The following is a 19,227-nucleotide window of genomic DNA, read 5'->3' on the forward strand; positions in this document are numbered from 1 at the left end:
TACTGGAACAGTTTGGCTCGAGGCGTGGCTAGTTCTGGAGCAGAAGTCTTCAGCACTACAGCTGGGATGTTGTCGGGGCCCATGGCCTTTGCTGTATCCAGTGCACTCAGCCGTTTCTTGATATCACGTGGAGTGAATCGAATTGGCTGAAGACTGGCTTCTGTGATGGTGGGGATATTGGGAGGAGGCAGAGATGGATCATCCACTTGGCACTTCTGGCTGAAGATGGTTGCAAACGCTTCAGCCTTGTCTTTTGCACTCACGTGCTTGGCACTGCCATCATTGAGGATGGGGATGTTTACAGAGCCTCCTCCTCTCATTAATTGTTGAATTGTCCTGATGAAATGTTTTCTTCAAATCAGAAAGAAAGAAAATGCTCCATATCAAATTGATGAAGTAATGATGAAAACTGGAATGTGTTCAATGAGATTTTTCAATTTTGCCCTTTGTTCTTTGGAAAATAAATCATGCGGTATTCTTTGAAATATATTTTTTACGTGAATGCAAAATCTAAATTTTGTTGAGAAATAACAATGAATTGTTTGCTGACAACATGGGAATGATGTTGTAACACCTTGACAAGTGAATGACTTTTACAGGGAACTTGGGTCAAAACATGTTCTGAATGACAATCATTACATTTCTTGAAGGGAGTAGTTCAAATGATAATTGGGCAGTAATTTCTGATCTGCTCATTGTATTTGTAGTGGCAGTTGTAACTTGTTGTTTCCATTGTGACCAAGCAATGGCGATCCCCTAAAAAGCAAATTGGAGTCCATTTACAGCAATCAGTGAATGAATGCTAAGTATTATTTTCTCTCTTGCATAGGGCCAACACAAACTACAGTGACAGGCACACCTACAGTTTCTGAAATTATCATTACTGGTGAGTCAATGTTTCACATTGTCACATGAAATCTACTTTGCCAAAGCCCACCAATAAAGTTTGTTGTTGTTGGACGACCACTGAATAACTTTTGATGTTCATTGTCATGCATTCGTAGGTTTATAAATCAGTACTGGTTGAGTTGTTAAATATCAGTATAGGTGAAGTGAGCATCAAATTGAATGTCATTCTTTCATTCTCTATACTGACAATGGTTTCAGATGGGAAACAAGTCGAGTGATGGCAAATAATGAAGGTTTGATGTAATCTTTTGAAACATTTTCTGTTACCTGTAGGAGTAACTGCGAGCACAAGTGTGTCGGCATTGCTTTCCACCACTGGTAATTGATGCATATTTATTTTGAGTGTGAATGAACTTTGCAATGAATAGCATTAAGAGAAGTGAATGTTCCCTGGTATTCTTAATCACAGGCATTATCAATTGTAGCTTGAGGAAGAGATTAATACATTTCCATAACATTGATGATTTTACCAGATACTTTCTGATTTTTTAAAATTTGTTCATGGGATGTGGGCGTCGCTGGCAAGGCCAGCATTTATTGCCTATCTTTAATTGCCCTTGAGAAGGTGGTGGTGAGCCACCTTCTTGAACCGCTGCAGTCCGTGTGGTGAAGGTTCTCCCACAATGCTGTTCGGAAGGAAGTTCCAGGATTTTGACCCAGCGATGATGAAGGAACGGCGATATATTTCCAAGTTGGGATGGTGTGTGACTTGGAGGGGAATGTGCAGGTGGTGTTGTTCCCATGTGCCTGCTGCTCTTGTCCTTCTAGGTGGTAGAGACCGCGGGTTTGGGAGGTGCTGCCGAAGAAACCTTGGCAAGTTGCTGCGGTGCATCCTATGGATGGTACACACTGCAGCCACATTGCGCCGGTGGTGAAGGGAGTGAATGTTTATGGTGGTAGATGGGGTGCCAATCAAGTGGGCTGCTTTGTCCTGGATGGCGTCGAGCTTCTTGTGTGTTGTTGGAGCTGCACTCGTTCAGGCAAGTAGAGGGTATTCCATTACACTCCTGACTTGTGCCTTATAGATGGTGGAAAGGCTTTGGGGAGTCAGGAGGTGGGTCACTCGCCGCAGAATACCCAGCCTCTGACCTGCTCTTGTAGCCACAGTATTTATATGGCTGGTCCAGTTAAGTTTCTGGCCAATGGTGACCCATAGGATGTTGATGGTGGGGCATTCGGCAATGGTAATAACTTTGAATGTCAAGGGGAGGTGGTTAGACTCTCTCTTGTTGGAGATGGTCATTGCCTGGCCCTTGCCTGCCACAAATGTTACTTGCCACTTATCAGCCGAAGCCTGGCTGTTGTCCAGGTCTTGCTGCATGCGGGCTTGGACTGCTTCATTATCTGAGGCCTTGCGAATGGAACTGAACACTGTGCAATCGTCAGCGAACATCCCCGTTTCTGACCTTATGATGGAGGGAAGGTCATTGATGAAGCAGCTGAAGATGGTTGGGCCTAGGACACTGCCCTTAGGAACTCCTGCAACAATGTCCTGGGGCTGAGATGATTGGCCTCCAACAACCACTACCATCTTCTTCTATGCTAGGTATGACTCCAGCCAGTGGAGAGTTTTCCCCCTGATTCCCATTGACTTCAATTTTACTAGGGCTCCTTGGTGCCACACTCGGGCAAATGCTGCGTTGATGTCAAGGGCAGTCACTCTCACCTTTCCTCTGGAATTCAGCTCTTTTCTCCATGTTTGGACCAAGGCTGTAATGAGGACTGGAGGCGAGTGGTCCTGGCGGAACCCAAACTGAGCATCGGTGAGCAGGTTATTGGTGAGTAAGTGTCACTTGATAGCACGGTCGACGACACCTTCCATCACTTTGCTGATGATTGAGAGTAGGCTGATGGGGTGGTAATTGGCCAGATTGGATTTGTCCTGCTTTTTGTGGACAGGACCTACCTGGGCAATTTTCCACATTGTTGGGTTAATGCCAGTGTTGTAGCTGTACTGGAACAGTTTGGCTCGAGGCGTGGCTAGTTCTGGAGCACAGGTCTTCAGCACTACAGCTGGGATGCTGTCAGGGCCCATCGCCTTTGCTGTATCCAGTGCACTTAGCCGTTTCTTGATATCACGTGGAGTGAATCGAATTGGCTGAAGACTGGCTTCTGCGATGTTGGGGATATCAGGAGGAGGCTGAGATGAATCATCCACTCGGCACTTCTGGCTGAAGATGGTTGCAAACGCTTCAGCCTTGTCTTTTGCACTCACGTGCTGGACTCTGCCATCATTGAGGATGGGGATGTTTACAGAGCCTCCTCCTCCCATTAGTTGTTTAATTGTCCACCTGCATTCATGACTGGATGTGGCAGGACTGCAGAGCTTTGATCTGATTCGTTGGTTGTGGAATCGCTTAGCTCTGTCTATTGCATGTTGCTTCCGCTCTTTAGCATGCGTGTAGTCCTGAGTTGTAGCTTCACCAGGTTGGCACCTCATTTTTAGGTACATCTGGTGCTGCTCCTGGCAAGCTCTTCTACACACCTCATTGAACCAGGGTTGATCCCCTGGCTTGTTGGTAATGGTAGAGTGAGGAATATGCCGGTCAATGAGGTTACAGATTGTGCTGGAATACAATTCTGCTGCTGCTGGTGGCCCACAGTGCCTCATGGATGCCCAGTTTTGAGCTGCTAGATCTGTTCTGAATCTATCCCATTTAGCACAATGATAGTGCCACACAACATGTTGGATGGTGTCCTCAGTGCGAAGACGGGACTTCATCTCCACGAGGACTGTGCGGTGGTCACTCCTACCAATACTGTCATGGACAGATGCATCTGCGACAGGTAGATTGATGAGGACGAGGTCAAGTAGGTTTTTCCCTCGTGTTGGTTCGCTCACCACTTGCCGCAGACCCAGTCTGGCAGCTATGTCCTTCAGGACTCGGCCAGCTCGGTCAGTAGTGGTGCTACCAAGCCACTCTTGGTGATGGACATTGAAGTCCCCCACCCAGAGTACAGCCTGTGCCCATGCTAGCCTCAGTGCTTCCTCCAAGTGGTGCTCAACATGGAGGAGGACTGATTCGTCAGCTGAAGGAGGACGGTAGGTGCTAATCAGCAGGAGATTTCTTTGCCCATGTTTGACCTGAAGCCATGAGATTTCATGGGGTCCGAAGTCCATGTTGAGGACTCCCAGGGCCTCTCCCTCCTGACTGTATATCACTGTACCGCCACCTCTGGTGGGTCTGTTCTGCCGGTGGGACAGGACATACCCAGGGATGGTGATGGAAGAGTCTGGGACGTTGGCTGAAAGGTATGATTCTGTGAGTATGGCTATATCAGGCTGTTGCTTGACTCGTCTGTGGGACAGCTTTCCCAATTTTGGCACAAGTCCCCAGATGTTCGTGAGGAGGACCTTGCAGGGTCGACTGAGCTTGGTTTGCCTTTGTCGTGTCCGGTGCCTAGTGGTCCGATGCCGGGTGGTCCGTCCGATCTTATTCTTATTATTACTTTTTTTAGCGAGATTTTACAACTAAGTGGCTTGCGAGGCCATTTCAGAGGGCAATTAAGTATCAACCACATTGCTGTGGGTCTGGAGTCACATATAGACCACACTGGGTAAGGACGGCAGGTTTCCTTCCCTAAAGGAGATTAGTGAACCAGATGGGTTTTTATGACAATCCGGTAGTTTCATGGCCACCGTTACTGATAGTAGTTTTTTTTAAATTCCAGATTTTATTTTTAATTAATTGAATTTAAATTTCCCAGCTGCCGTGGCAGGAATTGAACTCATAATTCATGATGTGTTGTTCTTGCATGGTTGCGAACAATATTGGCAATTTTATCTTGTCATTAAAGTGAGCATATGTAATAAAAATTGTCCAAAATTTGCTAAGTAATGTTGACCATGAACATTGGCCGATATTGTTGGCATGAAGACACCAAATTCTGACTTTATTTTTGGAATTGTTTTGAAATTTACTTTTGTATTTTGAAGAATTAGGAGATTAGGAGATCTCTGTGGAGAATTCTTAACCGAAGGCGTCTATTTTCTTAAATTTGGGTCATGATGTTGCCTCCATGTCAAATTTATGTTCGGAAAGATTGATGAAATGTTTTCTTGAAATCAGAAAGTAGGAAATGCTCTACTTTGAAATTGATGAAGTAATGATGAGAACTGAAGTGTGTTCAGTGAGATTTTTCAGATTTGCCTTTTGTTCTTTGGAAAATAAATCATGCGGCAGTCAATGACATTTTTTACTTGAAAGCAACATCTAGATTTTTTTGTGAAAAGTTAATAGGCTCGATTTTAAAAGTAGAAAAATGTTTAATTGGGGGCAATGGGGCATTGAAAATTGCCACTATTTCAGACACACCCTCAACCCATCCCCAACCTGCCCATTTCCATTTTACACAGGGGCGGGGCGGGGCGGGACGAGTGGCGGGTGGCCAACGTGCTCCCAGGAGTCGAGTCGGGCCATAAAACCTTTCAAGGAAACTTCAGGCCTCCATTTTTCTCAAATTACCGATTCCAACACCCCAGGGGGCCGGGATTCCCAGCCTTCTGTTTCTCGCATTGTGAAAGGAGGCGAGAAGGCCTGAGACACAGCTTGTGGGCCCGCAGGAGCAGGAGTGCTTCCTCCATGCCCAACAAGCCTACCTGCACAGAACCCCCCATTCGCGGACCCCTGACCCCGATCACGATCCGCCGACCCTGACCTCGTTCCCAATCCTCCGACCCCAATCCTCTGACCCTGACCCTAAACCCCATCCCAGGAACCCCGATCCTCCCACCCCGACCCCGAACCCGATCCCTCGACCCCAACCCCAATGCTCTGACCCTGGCCCCAATCCTCTGACCCCAATCCTCCAACCCCGACCCCGACCCCAATCCTCCGACCCCGACCCCAATCCTCCGACCCCGACCCCAATCCTCCGACCCCGACCCCAATCCTCCGACCCCGACCCCAATCCTCCGACCCCGACCCCAATCCTCCGACATCAGCCTGATCCCGATCCTCCGATCCCAAACCCGATCCACAACCCCGATCCTCCGACCTCGACCACGATCCTCTGACCCTGACCCGAATCCCGATGCTCCGACCCCGATCCTCCCACCTCGACACCGATCCTCTGACCCTGACCCGAATCCCGATGCTCCGACCCCGATCCTCCCACCTCAACACCGATCCTCTGACCCTGACCTGAATCCCAATGCTCTGACCCTGACCCGAATCCCAGTGCTCTGACCCTGACACGGATACTTCCCCTCAACGATCGCAGACCCCTGCAATGACACCAGATCCCGCTACCCCCTCGTGACTGACCCAAGTCTATCCCCCATGTCTTGCAACCACCTGTGCCCACCCATGCCCATCTATGCCCACCCGTAAACATTGACACCCGTACTCCTTGCCCACCTGTGCCACTCGCCTACCCCTGCCACTTGCCTAAGCATGCCCCCCCCCCGCCCCCCCCACAACCGCCACATCCATAGAAACAAAGACTTACCTGCAGACTTACCTGAAGACGTCCTCTCCCTGGCTGGTCTCCCGTCTGACTGAGACCAGCCTGTCATTCAGCTGGTCAGTTGGACGGGAAACCACCAAAAATAATAAAAGGCGTCCTCACTTCAAAATCATAAGGATGTCTGGGAAATCCGTGCTACTGGGTTTCCAGGACCCAAATTGACGCCTCCGCCCCCTTCCTGGCTCCCTTTTAAAATTGAGCCCAATGACCTGTTTGCTGACAACAATAGAGTTAAGTTGTAAATGTTTGACAAGTAGTTTGCTTTTACAGGCAACTTGGGTCAAGACATGCTCTGAAGGACAAACATTATGGTTGTTAAAAGGAGTAGTTCAAAAGATAATTGTGCAGTAATTTTTCATCTGCTCATTGTATTTAAAGTGGCATTTGTATCTTGCTCTTTTCATTGTGACCAAGTAGTGGGAATCCACTAAAAAGCAAATTGGATTAATGCTTTGTAATATTTCCTCTGCTTCGCAAGGGCCAACACCAGCTACAGTGATGGGCGCACCTTCAGTTTCTGAAACTACCATCACTGGTGAGTAATAATGTTTCTCATTGTCACATGAAATCCACTGTGCCAAAGCCCACCAATAAACTTTGTTGTTGTTGGACTATCATTGAATTACTTTTGATGTTGATTGTCATGCATTTGTAAGTTTATAAATCAGTACTGGTTGAGTTGTTCAATATCAGTATAGGTGAAGTGAGCATCTATTGAATGTCATTCTTTCATCCTCTATACTGACAATAGTTTCTGATGGGAAACAAGTCGAGTGACGGCAAATAATGAAGATTTGATGGAATCTTTTGAAACATTTTCTGTGCCCTGTAGGAGTAACTGCGAGCACAAGTGTGTCAGCTTTGCCTTCCAGCACTCCCAGGCATTATCAATTATAGCTTGAGGAAGAGATGAATACATTTCCATAACATTGATGATTTTACCAGATACTTTGTGATGTGTTGCTCTTGCATGGTCTCGAGCAATATTGGCAATATTATCTTGTCATTAAAGTGAGCATATGTAATAAAAATTGCCCAAAATTTGCTGAGTAATCGTGACCAGGAGGATTGGCCAATACGGTTGGCATGAAGACACCAAATTCTTACTTTTAATTTTGGAATTGTTTTGAGATTTACTTTTGTATTTTGAAGAATTAGGAGATCTCTGTGGAGAATTCTTAACCAAAGACATCAATTTTTAAAATTCTGGACAATGATGTTGCCTCCATGTCAAATTTATGTTCAGAAAGATTGATGAAATGTTTTCTTGAAATCAGATAGAAGGAAAGTGCTCAATTTTGAAATAGTTGAAGCAAAGATGAGAACTGGGGTGTGTTCAGTGAGAGTTTTCAGTTTTGCCCTTATTTCTTTGGAAAATAAATCATCTATGACATATTTTACTTAAAAGCAACATCTAGATCCTTGTGAGAAAATATGATGACTTGTTTGCTGACAACATGGGAGTTATGTTGTAATTGCTCGACAAGTAGATTGCTTTAACAGGCAACTTGATTCAAGACATGCTCTGAAGGACAATCATTACGTTTGTTAAAAGGAGTATTTGAAATGATAATTGTGCAGCAATTTTTGTTCTGCCCTTTGTATTTGTTGTGGCATTTGTAACTTGCTCCGTCCGTTGTGACCAAGTAGTGGTAATCCACTGAAAAGCAAATTGGAGTCTTTTTACAGCAATCAGTGAATGAATACTACGTATTATTTTCTCTGCTGCGTAGGGCCAACACCAACTACCGTGACAGGCATACCTACAGTTTCTGGAACTTCCAGTACTGGTGAGTATAGTTTTTCCTCATCGTCACATGAAATCTATTTACAGCAATTATTGACTGAAAGCTTTGTAATATTTCCTCTGCTTCATAGGGCCAACACCAACTACAGTGACAGGCACACCTTCAGTTTCTGAAACTACCACAACTGGTGAGTAATAATGTTTCTCATTGTCGCATGAAATCCACTGTGCCAAAGCCCACCAATCAAGTTTTTGTTATTGGACTACCATTGAATTACTTTTGATGTTGATTATCATGCATTCGTAAGTTTATAAATCAGTACTGGTTGAGTTGTTCAATATCAGTATAGGTGAAGTGAGCATCTATTGAATGTCATTCTTTCATCCTCTATACTGACAATGGTTTCTGATGGGAAACAAGTCGAGTCTTGGCAAATAATGAAGATTTGATGGAATCTTTTGAAACATTTTCTGTGCCCTGTAGGAGTAACTGCGAGCACAAGTCTGTCGGCTTTGCCTTCCAGCACTCCCAGGCATTATCAATTATAGCTTGAGGAAGAGATGAATACATTTCCTTAACATTGATGATTTTACCAGATACTTTGTGATGTGTTGCTCTTGAATGGTTGCGAGAAATATTGGCAATATTGTCTTGTCGTTAAAGTGAGCATATGTAATAAAAATTGCCCAAAATTTGCTAAGTAATCGTGACCAGGAGGATTGGCCAATACGGTTGGTATTAAGACACCAAATTCTTACTTTTAATTTTGGAATTGTTTTGAGATTTACTTTTGTATTTTGAAGAATTAGGAGATCTCTGAGGAGAATTCTTAACCAAAGGCTTCTATTTTTAAAATTCTGGACAATGATGTTGCCTCCATGTCAAATTTATGTTCAGAAAGATTGATGAAATGTTTTGTTGAAATCAGAAAGAAGGAAAGTACTCAATTTTGAAAATGTTAAATTAATGATGAGAACTGGAATGTGTTCAGTGAGATTTTTCAGTTTTGCTCTTTGTTCTTTGGAAAATAAATCATGTGGTATTCTGTGACATTTTTTACTTGAAAGCAACATCCAGATTTTTTTGTGAAAAGCTAATGGGCTCAATTTTAAAAATAGAAAATTGTTTAGTTGGGGGCGATGGGGCATTGAAAATTGCCACCATTTCAGACACATCCTCAACCCATCCCCAACCTGTCCATTTCCCGTTTTCACGGTGGCGGGACGAGGAGCGGGTGGCCAACCTGCTCCCAGGAGCCGAGTTGGGCCATAAAACCTTTCAAGGAAACTTCAGGCCTCCATTTTTCTCAAATTCCCAATTCCAACCCCCCAGGGGTCGGGATTCCCGGGCCTTCTGTTTTACACCTTGTGAAAGGAGGCGAGAAGGCCCGAGACTAACAGCAAGGTGCCTAGAAAGGCACAGCTTGTGGGCCCTCAGGAGCAGGAGTGCTTCCTCCAGGCCCAACAAGCCTACCTGCACCGACCCCCCCCGATTGCGGAACCCTGACTCCGACCCCAACCCCGATCCTCCGACCCTGATCCCAATTCTCTGACCCTAATCCTCTGACCCTGACCCCAAACCCAATCCCAGGAAGCCCGATCCTCCGACCCAGACGCTGAACGCAATCCCTCGACCCCGACGCCAATCATCCGACATTAGCCCGATCCTGATCCCGATCCAAGTCCCCGATCCTCCGACCTTGATCCCGATCCACTGACCCTGATCCGACTCCCGATGCTCTGACCACGACACCGATCCTTCCCCTCAGCGATTGGACCTCCGCGATGACTCCCGATTCCGGTCGCCCCTGTGACTGACCCCCGAGTCTCTCCCCCATGACTCGCGACCACGTGCTCACCTTTGCCCCCTGCCCACCCATGCCCCCCGTGCCACCCCCCCATCCATTTAAACAAAGACTTATCTGCAGACTTGCCTGAAGATGTCCCCTCCCTTGCTGATCTCCCGTCCGACTGAGTCCAGCCTGTAAGTCGGACGCCCAAAATAACAAAAGACGTCCTCACGTCAAAATCGTAAGGGAAACCAGTACTAATGGGTTTCCAGGCCACAAATTGCGCCCCCATCCCCTTCCTGGCTCCGTTTCAAAATTGAGCCCAGTGACTTGTTTGCTGACAACATGGGAGTTATGTTGTAATTGCTCGACAAGTAAATTGCTTTTACAGGCAACTTGGGTCGAGAAATGCTCTGAAGGACAACCATTACATTTGTAAAAAGGAGTCGTTGAAATGATAATTGTGCAGCAATTTTTGATCTGCTCATTGTATTTGTAGTGGCATTTGTAACTAGCCCCTTCCATTGTGACCAAGTAGTGGTAATCTACTGAAAAGCAAATTGAAGTCCATTTACAGCAATTAGTGAATGAATGCCACGTATTATTTTCTCTACTACGTAGGGCCAACACCAACTACAGTGACAGGCACACCTACAGTCTCTGGAACTTCCAGAACTGGTGAGTATCGTTTTTCCTCATCGTCACATGAAATCTATTTACAGCAATTAGTGACTTTAATCTTTGTAATATTTCCTCTGCTTCACAGGGCCAACACCAACTACAGTGACAGGCACTCCTTCAGTTTCTAAAACTACCACTACTGGTGAGTAATAATGTTTCTCATTGTCACATGAAATCAACTGTGCCAAAGCTCACCAATAAAGTTTGTTGTTGTTGGATTATCATTGAATTACTTTTGATGTTGATTGTCATGCATTTGTAAGTTTATAAATCAGTACTGGTTGAGTTGTTGAATATCAGTAAAGGTTTTATTAGTATTTATTGAATATGATTCATTCATCGCCTACACTGTCAATGGTTTCTGATGGGAAATAAGTTGAGTGATGGCAAATGATGAAGTTTTGAAGTAATCTTTTGAAACATTTTCTGTTCCCTGTAGGAGTAACTGCGAGCACAAGTGTGTCGGCTTTGCTTTCCACCACTGGTAATTAACGCACATTTATTTTGAGTGTGAATGAACTTTCCAATGAATGTCATTAAGAGAAATGAATGTTGCCTGGTATTCTTAATCACAGGCATTATTATATCTAGCTTGAGGAAGAGATTCATACATTTCCATAACTTGAATGATTTTACCAGATACTTTGTGATGTGTTGTTCTTGAATGGTTGCGAGCAATATTGGCAATATTATCTTGTCATTAAAGTGAGCATATGTAATAAAAATTGCCCAAAATTTACCAAGTGATCAGGAGGATTTGGCAGATACTGTTGGCACGAAGACTCGAAATTCTGACTTTTAAAATTTTGGAGAGGTTTGAAATTTACTTTTGCTTTTTGAAGAATTAGACGATTTCTGTCAATAATTGGAGTAGCTGAAATTGACTTCTTACCATGAAAGATTAGAGGAGAAGAAGATTCCTTGTGAATTGATGGGTGCAGTAACATTTGTTGTCTCTGAGACCAAAAGGAGTCGCTTGTAAGCAAATAATTTGGAGAATTCTTAACCAAAGACTTCTATTTTCCTGATTCTGGATATTGATGTTGCCTCCATGTCAAATTTATGTTCAGAAAGATTGATGAAATGTTTTCTTGAAATCAGAATGAAGGAAAATGCTCATTTTTGAAATTGTTGAAGTAATGATGAGAACGGGAGTGTGTTCAGTGAGATCTTTCACTTTTGCCATTATTTTTTGGAAAATGAATCATGCGGTATTCTATGACATTTTTTATTTTGAAGCAACATCCAGATTTTTTTGAGAAAAGATAATGCCTTGTTTGCTGACAACATGGGAGTTATGTTGTAATTGCTCGACAAGGAAATAGCTTTTTGAGGCAACTTGGGTAAATACATGATCTGAAGAACATTCGTTCCGTTTGTTAAAAGGAGTAGTTGAAATGATAATTGTGCAGCAATTTTTGATCTGCTCATTGTATTTGTAGTAGCATTTGTAACTAGCTGCTTCCATTGTAACCAAGTAATGGTAATCCACTGAAAAGCAAATTGGAGTCCATTTACAGCAATTAGTGAATGAATGCCACGTATTATTTTCTCTACTACGTAGGGCCAACACCAACTACAGTGACAGGCACACCTACAGTTTCTGGAACTTCCAGTACTGGTGAGTATAGTTTTTCCTCACTGTCACATGAAATCTATTTACAGCACTTCGTGACGTAAAGCTTTGTAATATTTCCTCTGATTCGTAGGGCCAACACCAACTACAGTGACAGGTACACCTTCAGTTTCTGAAACTACCACAACTGGTGAGTAATAATGTTTCTCATTGTCACATGAAATCAACTGTGCCAAAGCCCACCAATAAAGTTTTTGTTGTTGGACTACCATTGAACTACTTTTGATGTTGATTGTCATGCATTCGTAAGTTTATAAATCAGTACTGGTTGAGTTGTTCAATATCAGTAAAGGTTTTATTAGTATTTATTGAATATGATTCATTCATCACCTACACTGTCAATGGTTTCTGATGGGAAATAAGTTGAGTGATGGCAAATGATGAAGGTTTGAAGTAATCTTTTGAAACATTTTCTGTTCCCTGTAGGAGTAACTGCGATAACAAGTGTGTCGGCTTTGCATTCCACCACTGGTAATTAATGCATATTTATTTTGAGTGTGAATGAACTTTCCAATGAATAGCATTAAGGGTAATGAATGTTGCCTGGTATTCTTAATCACAGGCATTGTTAATTATAGCTTGAGGAAGAGATTCATACATTTCCATAACTTTAATGATTTTACCAGATACTTTGTGATGTGTTGTTCTTGAATGGTTGCGAGCAATATTGGCAATATTATCTTGTTATTAAAGTGAGCATATATAATAAAAATTTCCCAAAATTTGCTAAGGAATGGTGACCAGAAGGATTGGCAAATATTGCTGTCATGAAGAAACCAATTTCTGACTTTTAAATTTTGGAATTGTTTTGAAATTTACTTTTGCAATTTGAAGAATTAGGAGATTGGGAGATCTCTGAGGAGAATTCTTAACCAAAGGCTGCTATATTCATGATTCTGGATAATGATATTGCCTCCATGCCAAATTTATGTTCAGAAAAATTGATGAAATGTTTTCTTGAAATCAGAAAGAAAGAAAGTGCTCAATTATGAAATAGTTGAAGTAATGATGAGAACTGGGGTGTGTTCAGTGAGATTTTTCAGTTTTGCCCTATGTTCTTTGGAAAATAAATCTTGCGATATTCGATGACATTTTTTTACTTTAAAGCAACATCTAGATTTTTTTTGAGAAACGATAATGACTTGTTTGCTGACAACATGGGAGTTATGTTGTAATTGCTCGACAAGTAGATTGCTTTTACAGGCAACTTGGGTCAAGACGTGCTCTGAAGGACAATTGTTAATTTTGTTAAAAAGAGTAGTTCAAATGATGATTGTAAATTTTTGATCTGCTCATTGTATTTGTTGTGGCATTTGTAACTTGCTCCATCCATTGTGACCAAGTGGTGGTAATCCACTGAAAAACAAATTAGAGTCCATTTACAGCAGTTAGTGAATGAATGCTACGTATTATTTTCTCTGCTACGTAGACCAACTACAGTGACAGGCACACCTTCAGTTTCTGAAACTACCATTACTGGTGAGTAATAATGGGCCCGATTTTTGCACCCGCTACCGGGTGCGTTCTCGGCGGTGGGGGGCCCCCGAAAATCCCGAAATCCAGGTGCGGGACCGGATCGCGCCTCGATCCCGCCCACTTCCGGGTTCCACGCTGACGTGCGGGGGTGCGTGCTCAGCCCCCGCTGGTGGGAATCCCGCAGGCAATTAAAGCCAGTGGGATGCCACTTGAGTGTATTTACTTTGCTTGTTCAGATCATTAACTGACCTGATTAAGGGACTGTGTGTGATTTTGATAAACAAGGGACTGTTTCACACACTGGGGGAAACAGTCCCAGTTGAAATGGACGTGTTACAGCCGTCAGCCTGTGGCAGCTGCAAAGGTCTATTTGGCGGGGTCGGGGGGGAGACCCTCAGCCATTGCAGGAGGCCGCTCTGTCACTTGGGACAAAGTTTGGCCTCCACCACCCTCCTCCTGATGGTCGAAGTCACCAACCTGCATACTTACCCCGGGGTCCGGAGACATGTACCTACCTTGCGGACCCCCTCAGATGTACATCTTGCGGATGGGGGCTGCCGTAGCTGCAGTCATGACCTCCTCGGAGGGCGAACAGCATCACCAGCCTCACCAGCCTCGCCATCCACGCCGTCCACCTCTGACACGTGGAGCTCCACAACAGATTCCTGTGACACATCCACCTGTACAGCAGGAGGGAGGGCTACCGCAGAGAGAGATGCGTCGCAGAGGGCACTACCCTCGCCACACGTTCCACAGACCGAGGCTCAGCCTCCTGGACCTCTCTGAGCAGCAGTGCACACGGAGGCTCAGAGTCAGTCGACATGTAGCTGTGGACATCTGCAGCCTCTTTCATGCCGAGCTGCTCCTGGCTGGCCCGTGCACCATCTTCCTACCTGTCGCTGTCAAAGTCACCACTGCCCTCCCGAACTTCTGCTCCACAGCCTTGCAGGCTCCAACCGGGGACATCCCCGATGTCTCTCAGTCGTCTGCGCAGAAGAGCCCTGCAAATACACCTACACCCACTCTGCAGTGACACACTAGGTGGCATCAGTGGTGGGTCCTCATAGTGATACACAGGAGCGGGCATTATTGCACAAACCGGACAGGATTCGCGAAGACATGGCAGTAGTGGTGCCAATATAATGTGTGCTGTGAGTTGTTCTGATATTCAATATAGGTAACACCCATGACAAACCCTCAAACACCCTTGTGCATCCCCTTCATGCTCACCGTACGTTTGCCTTACGCTGCCTACTGCACATATGTGATGCATGCCCTATGGCTGCAGCACAGATGGTGGCAGGTTGAGTGAGGCTGGCCGTGAGAGAGATGCACGAGAGGGTGAGTATGGGATAGAGCCATGAGATTTTATGAGGGTTGGGTTGCGTGGTAGTGGCGGGGTGAGTACTCGCGAGGTGAGTAGGTGCAGGTAAGATGAGGATTGGGTTTGAGTGGGTATGAGGGGTGATGTGACAGAGTAGTGTTGGCAGTGCCGAAGGAGATGTGGGGTGGGGACAGTGTTGTGGCAGATGGAGTGTAGGGGAATGAGTAAGTGTACTCACTTTGGCTGACCTACTGATGTCATTGGAGCGCCTCCTGCACTGTATGCAGGTGGGCGATATGTTGGTGGTGCAGGTGACCTCCTCTGCCACCTCGAGCCAGGCCTTCTTGGTGGCAGAGGCAGGCCGCTTCCTCCCGCCCGCCAGGTGTAAGATCTCTGTCCTCCCCCTCCTCCTCACCCCATTTAATGATACCTGGGGTGAGGCATCATTAAACTTGGAGCAGCCTTCCCCCTGGGCTGTGCTCCACACTGTAAGTTTTCAAATTTGTTGCAGCATCTGTCAGTGGAGGACTGCCCCTTTAAATAGAGCGCTTCCAGCCGACAGATCGTACTGCGCATGCGCAGCCCGCCCGACGCGCAGATCAGCGGCGCGGAACCCGGAGGAGCAGGTAAGTGGCTCCAATTAGTGGATTGCCTGCTACGATCGCGCGGGAAACCCGCTAATTTCACTGGGCGCGTTTTCAACGCGCCCGCTGGCCCACCCGCCAAGAACCCGCACCCCTGGTAAAATCGGGCCCAATGTTTCTCATTGTCACATGAAATCGACTGTGCCAAAGCCTACCAATAAAGTTTTTGTTGTTGGACTACCATTGAATTACTTTTGATGTTGATTGTCATGCATTTGTCAGTTTATAAATCAGTACCAGTTGAGTTGTTCAATATCAGTAAAGGTTTTATTAGTATTTATTGAATATGATTCATTCATCGCCTACACTGTCAATGGTTTCTGATGGGAAATAAGTTGAGTGATGGCAAATGATGAAGGTTTGAAGTAATCTTTTGAAACATTTTCTGTTCCCTGTAGGAGTAACTGCGAGCACAAGTGTGTCGGCTTTGCCTTCCAGCACTGGTAATTGATGCATATTTATTTTGAGTGTGACTGAACTTTCCAATGAATAGCATTAAGAGAAGTGAATGTTCCCTGGTATTCTTAATCACAGGCATAATCAATTATAGCTTGAGGAGGAGATTACTACATTTCCATAACTTAAATGATTTTACCAGTTACGTTGTGATGTGTTGCTCTTGCATGGTTTCGAGCAATATTGGCAATATTATCTTGTTATTAAAGTGAGCATATGTAATAAAAATTCCCAAAATTTGCTTAGTAATGTTGACCAGAAGGATTGGCAAGTATTGCTGTCATGAAGAAACCAATTTCTGCATTTCAAATTTTGAAATTGTTTTGAAATTTACATTTGCATTTTGAAGAATTAGGAGATTAGGAGATCTGTGTGGAGAAGGCTTCTATTTTCATGATTCTGGACAATGATGTTGCCTCCATGGCAAATTTATGATCAGAAAGATTGATGAAATGTTTCCTTGAAATCAGAAAGAAGGAAAGTGCTCAATTTTGAATTAGTTGAAGTATTGATGAGAACTGGGGTGTGTTCAGTGAGAGTTCTCAGTTTTGCCCTCTGTTCTTTGGAAAATAAATCTTGCGATGTTCCATGACATTTTTTTACTTAAAAGCAACATTTGGATTTTTTTGAGAAACGACAATGACTTGTTTGCTGACAACATGGGAGTTATGTTGTAATGGCTTGACAAGTAGATTGCTTCAACAGGCAACTTGGGTCAAGACATGCTCTGAAGGACAATTGTTACATTTATTAAACGGAGTAGTTCAAATGATGATTGTAAATTTTTGATCTGCTCATTGTATTTGTTGTGGCATTTGTAACTTGCTCCATCCATTGTGACCAAGTCGTGGTAATCCACTGAAAAACAAATTGGAGTCCATTTACAGCAATTAGTGAATGAATGCTACGTATTATTTTCTCTGCTACGCAGGGCCAACACCAACTACAGTGACAGGCACACCTTCAGTTTCTGAAACTACCATTACTGGTGAGTAATAATGTTTCTCATTGTCACATGAAATCGACTGTGCCAAAGCCCACCAATAAAGTTTTTGTTGTTGGAATACCATTGAATTACTTTTGATGTTGATTGTCATGCATTTGTAAGTTTATAAATCAGTACTGCGTGAGTTGTTCAATATCAGTGAAGGTTTTATTAGTATTTATTGAATATGATTCATTCATCGCCTACACTGTCAATGGTTTCTGATGGGAAACAAGTTGAGTGATGGCAAATGATGAAGGTTTGAAGTAATCTTTTGAAACATTTTCTGTTCCCTGTAGGAGTAACTGCGAGCACAAGTGTGTCGGCTTTGCCTTCCACCACTGGTAATTAATGCATATTTATTTTGAGTGTGAATGAACTTTCCAATGAATAGCATTAAGGGAAATGAATGTTGCCTGGTATTCGTAATCACTGGCATTTTCAATTATAGCTTGAGGAGGAGATTAATACCTTTCCATAACATTGATGATTTTACCAGTTACGTTGTAATGTGTTGCTCTTGCATGGTTTCGAGCAATATTGGCAATATTATCTTGTTATTAAAGTGAGCATATGTAATAAAAATTCCCAAAATTTGCTTAGTAATGTTGACCAGGAGGATTGGCAAGTATTGCTGTCATGAAGAAACCAATTTCTGACTTTCAAATTTTGAAATTGTTTTGAAATTTACATTTGCATTTTGAAGAATTAGGAGATTAGGAGATCTGTGTGGAGAAGGCTTCTATTTTCATGATTCTGGACAATGATGTTGCCTCCATGGCAAATTTATGATCAGAAAGATTGATGAAATGTTTCCTTGAAATCAGAAAGAAGGAAAGTGCTCAATTTTGAATTAGTTGAAGTATTGATGAGAACTGGGGTGTGTTCAGTGAGAGTTCTCAGTTTTGCCCTCTGTTCTTTGGAAAATAAATCTTGCGATATTCCATGACATTTTTTTACTTTAAAGCAACATCTAGATTTTTTTGAGAAACGATAATGACTTGTTTGCTGACAACATGGGAGTTATGTTGTAATGGCTCGACAAGTAGATTGCTTTTCCAGGCAACTTGGGTCAAGACATGCTCTGAAGGACAATCGTAACGTTTGTTAAAAGGAGTAGTTGAAATGATAATTGTTCAGCAATTTTTGATCTGCTGATTGTATTTGTGGTAGCATTTGTAACTAGCTGCTTCCATTGTAACCAAGTAATGGTAATCCACTGAAAAGCAAATTGGAGTCCATTTACAGCAATTAGTGAATGAATGCCACGTATTATTTTCTCTGCTACGTAGGGCCAACACCAACTACAGTGACAGGCACACCTACAGTTTCTGGAACTTCCAGTACTGGTGAGTATAGTTTTTCCTCACTGTCACATGAAATCTATTTATAGCACTTCGTGACTTAAAGCTTTGTAATATTTCCTCTGATTCGTAGGGCCAACACCAACTACAGTGACAGGCAAACCTTCAGTTTCTGAAACTACCACAACTGGTGAGTAATAATGTTTCTCATTGTCACATGAAATCAACTGTGCCAAAGCCCACCAATAAAGTTTTTGTTGTTGGACTACCATTGAACTACTTTTGATGTTGATTGTCATGCATTCGTAAGTTTATAAATCAGTACTGGTTGAGTTGTTCAATATCAGTAAAGGTTTTATTAGTATTTATTGAATATGATTCATTCATCACCTACACTGTCAATGGTTTCTGATGGGAAATAAGTTGAGTGATGGCAAATGATGAAGGTTTGAAGTAATCTTTTGAAACATTTTCTGTTCCCTGTAGGAGTAACTGCGATAACAAGTGTGTCGGCTTTGCATTCCACCACTGGTAATTAATGCATATTTATTTTGAGTGTGAATGAACTTTCCAATGAATAGAATAAAGGGTAATGAATGTTGCCTGGTATTCTTAATCACAGGCATTGTTAATTATAGCTTGAGGAAGAGATTCATACATTTCCATAACTTGAATGATTTTACCAGATACTTTGTGATGTGTTGTTCTTGAATGGTTGCGAGCAATATTGGCAATATTATCTTGTTATTAAAGTGAGCATATGTAATAAAAATTCCCAAAATTTGCTTAGTAATGTTGACCAGGAG

At 43.4% G+C, this 19,227-nt stretch overlaps 1 protein-coding gene and 1 long non-coding RNA gene across 2 annotated transcripts in view; both read left to right on the forward strand.

Moving 5' to 3' along the window:
* Window positions 1-17,469, forward strand: part of LOC137341476 (mucin-2-like) — a 51,581-nt gene extending 34,112 nt beyond the window's left edge. Inside the window, exons 18-31 of the mRNA XM_068004580.1 lie at window positions 830-886; window positions 1,183-1,227; window positions 6,857-6,913; window positions 8,112-8,168; window positions 8,257-8,313; window positions 10,537-10,593; window positions 10,682-10,738; window positions 11,036-11,080; window positions 12,161-12,217; window positions 12,306-12,362; window positions 12,659-12,703; window positions 16,075-16,119; window positions 17,064-17,120; window positions 17,417-17,469. Coding sequence (XP_067860681.1) covers window positions 830-886; window positions 1,183-1,227; window positions 6,857-6,913; window positions 8,112-8,168; window positions 8,257-8,313; window positions 10,537-10,593; window positions 10,682-10,738; window positions 11,036-11,080; window positions 12,161-12,217; window positions 12,306-12,362; window positions 12,659-12,703; window positions 16,075-16,119; window positions 17,064-17,120; window positions 17,417-17,469 — 746 coding nt within the window. The remainder of the gene's footprint in view (window positions 1-829; window positions 887-1,182; window positions 1,228-6,856; window positions 6,914-8,111; window positions 8,169-8,256; window positions 8,314-10,536; window positions 10,594-10,681; window positions 10,739-11,035; window positions 11,081-12,160; window positions 12,218-12,305; window positions 12,363-12,658; window positions 12,704-16,074; window positions 16,120-17,063; window positions 17,121-17,416) is intronic.
* Window positions 17,470-18,407: 938 nt separating this feature from the next.
* LOC137341833 (uncharacterized) lies at window positions 18,408-18,953 on the forward strand. Its single transcript, XR_010967127.1, has 3 exons — window positions 18,408-18,466; window positions 18,555-18,611; window positions 18,908-18,953. It is a non-coding gene; the product is annotated as an uncharacterized lncRNA (long non-coding RNA).
* Window positions 18,954-19,227: the final 274 nt, after the last annotated feature.

The sequence above is a fragment of the Heptranchias perlo genome, chromosome 24 (assembly GCF_035084215.1).
Source record: "Heptranchias perlo isolate sHepPer1 chromosome 24, sHepPer1.hap1, whole genome shotgun sequence".
Classification (NCBI taxonomy): domain Eukaryota; kingdom Metazoa; phylum Chordata; class Chondrichthyes; order Hexanchiformes; family Hexanchidae; genus Heptranchias; species Heptranchias perlo.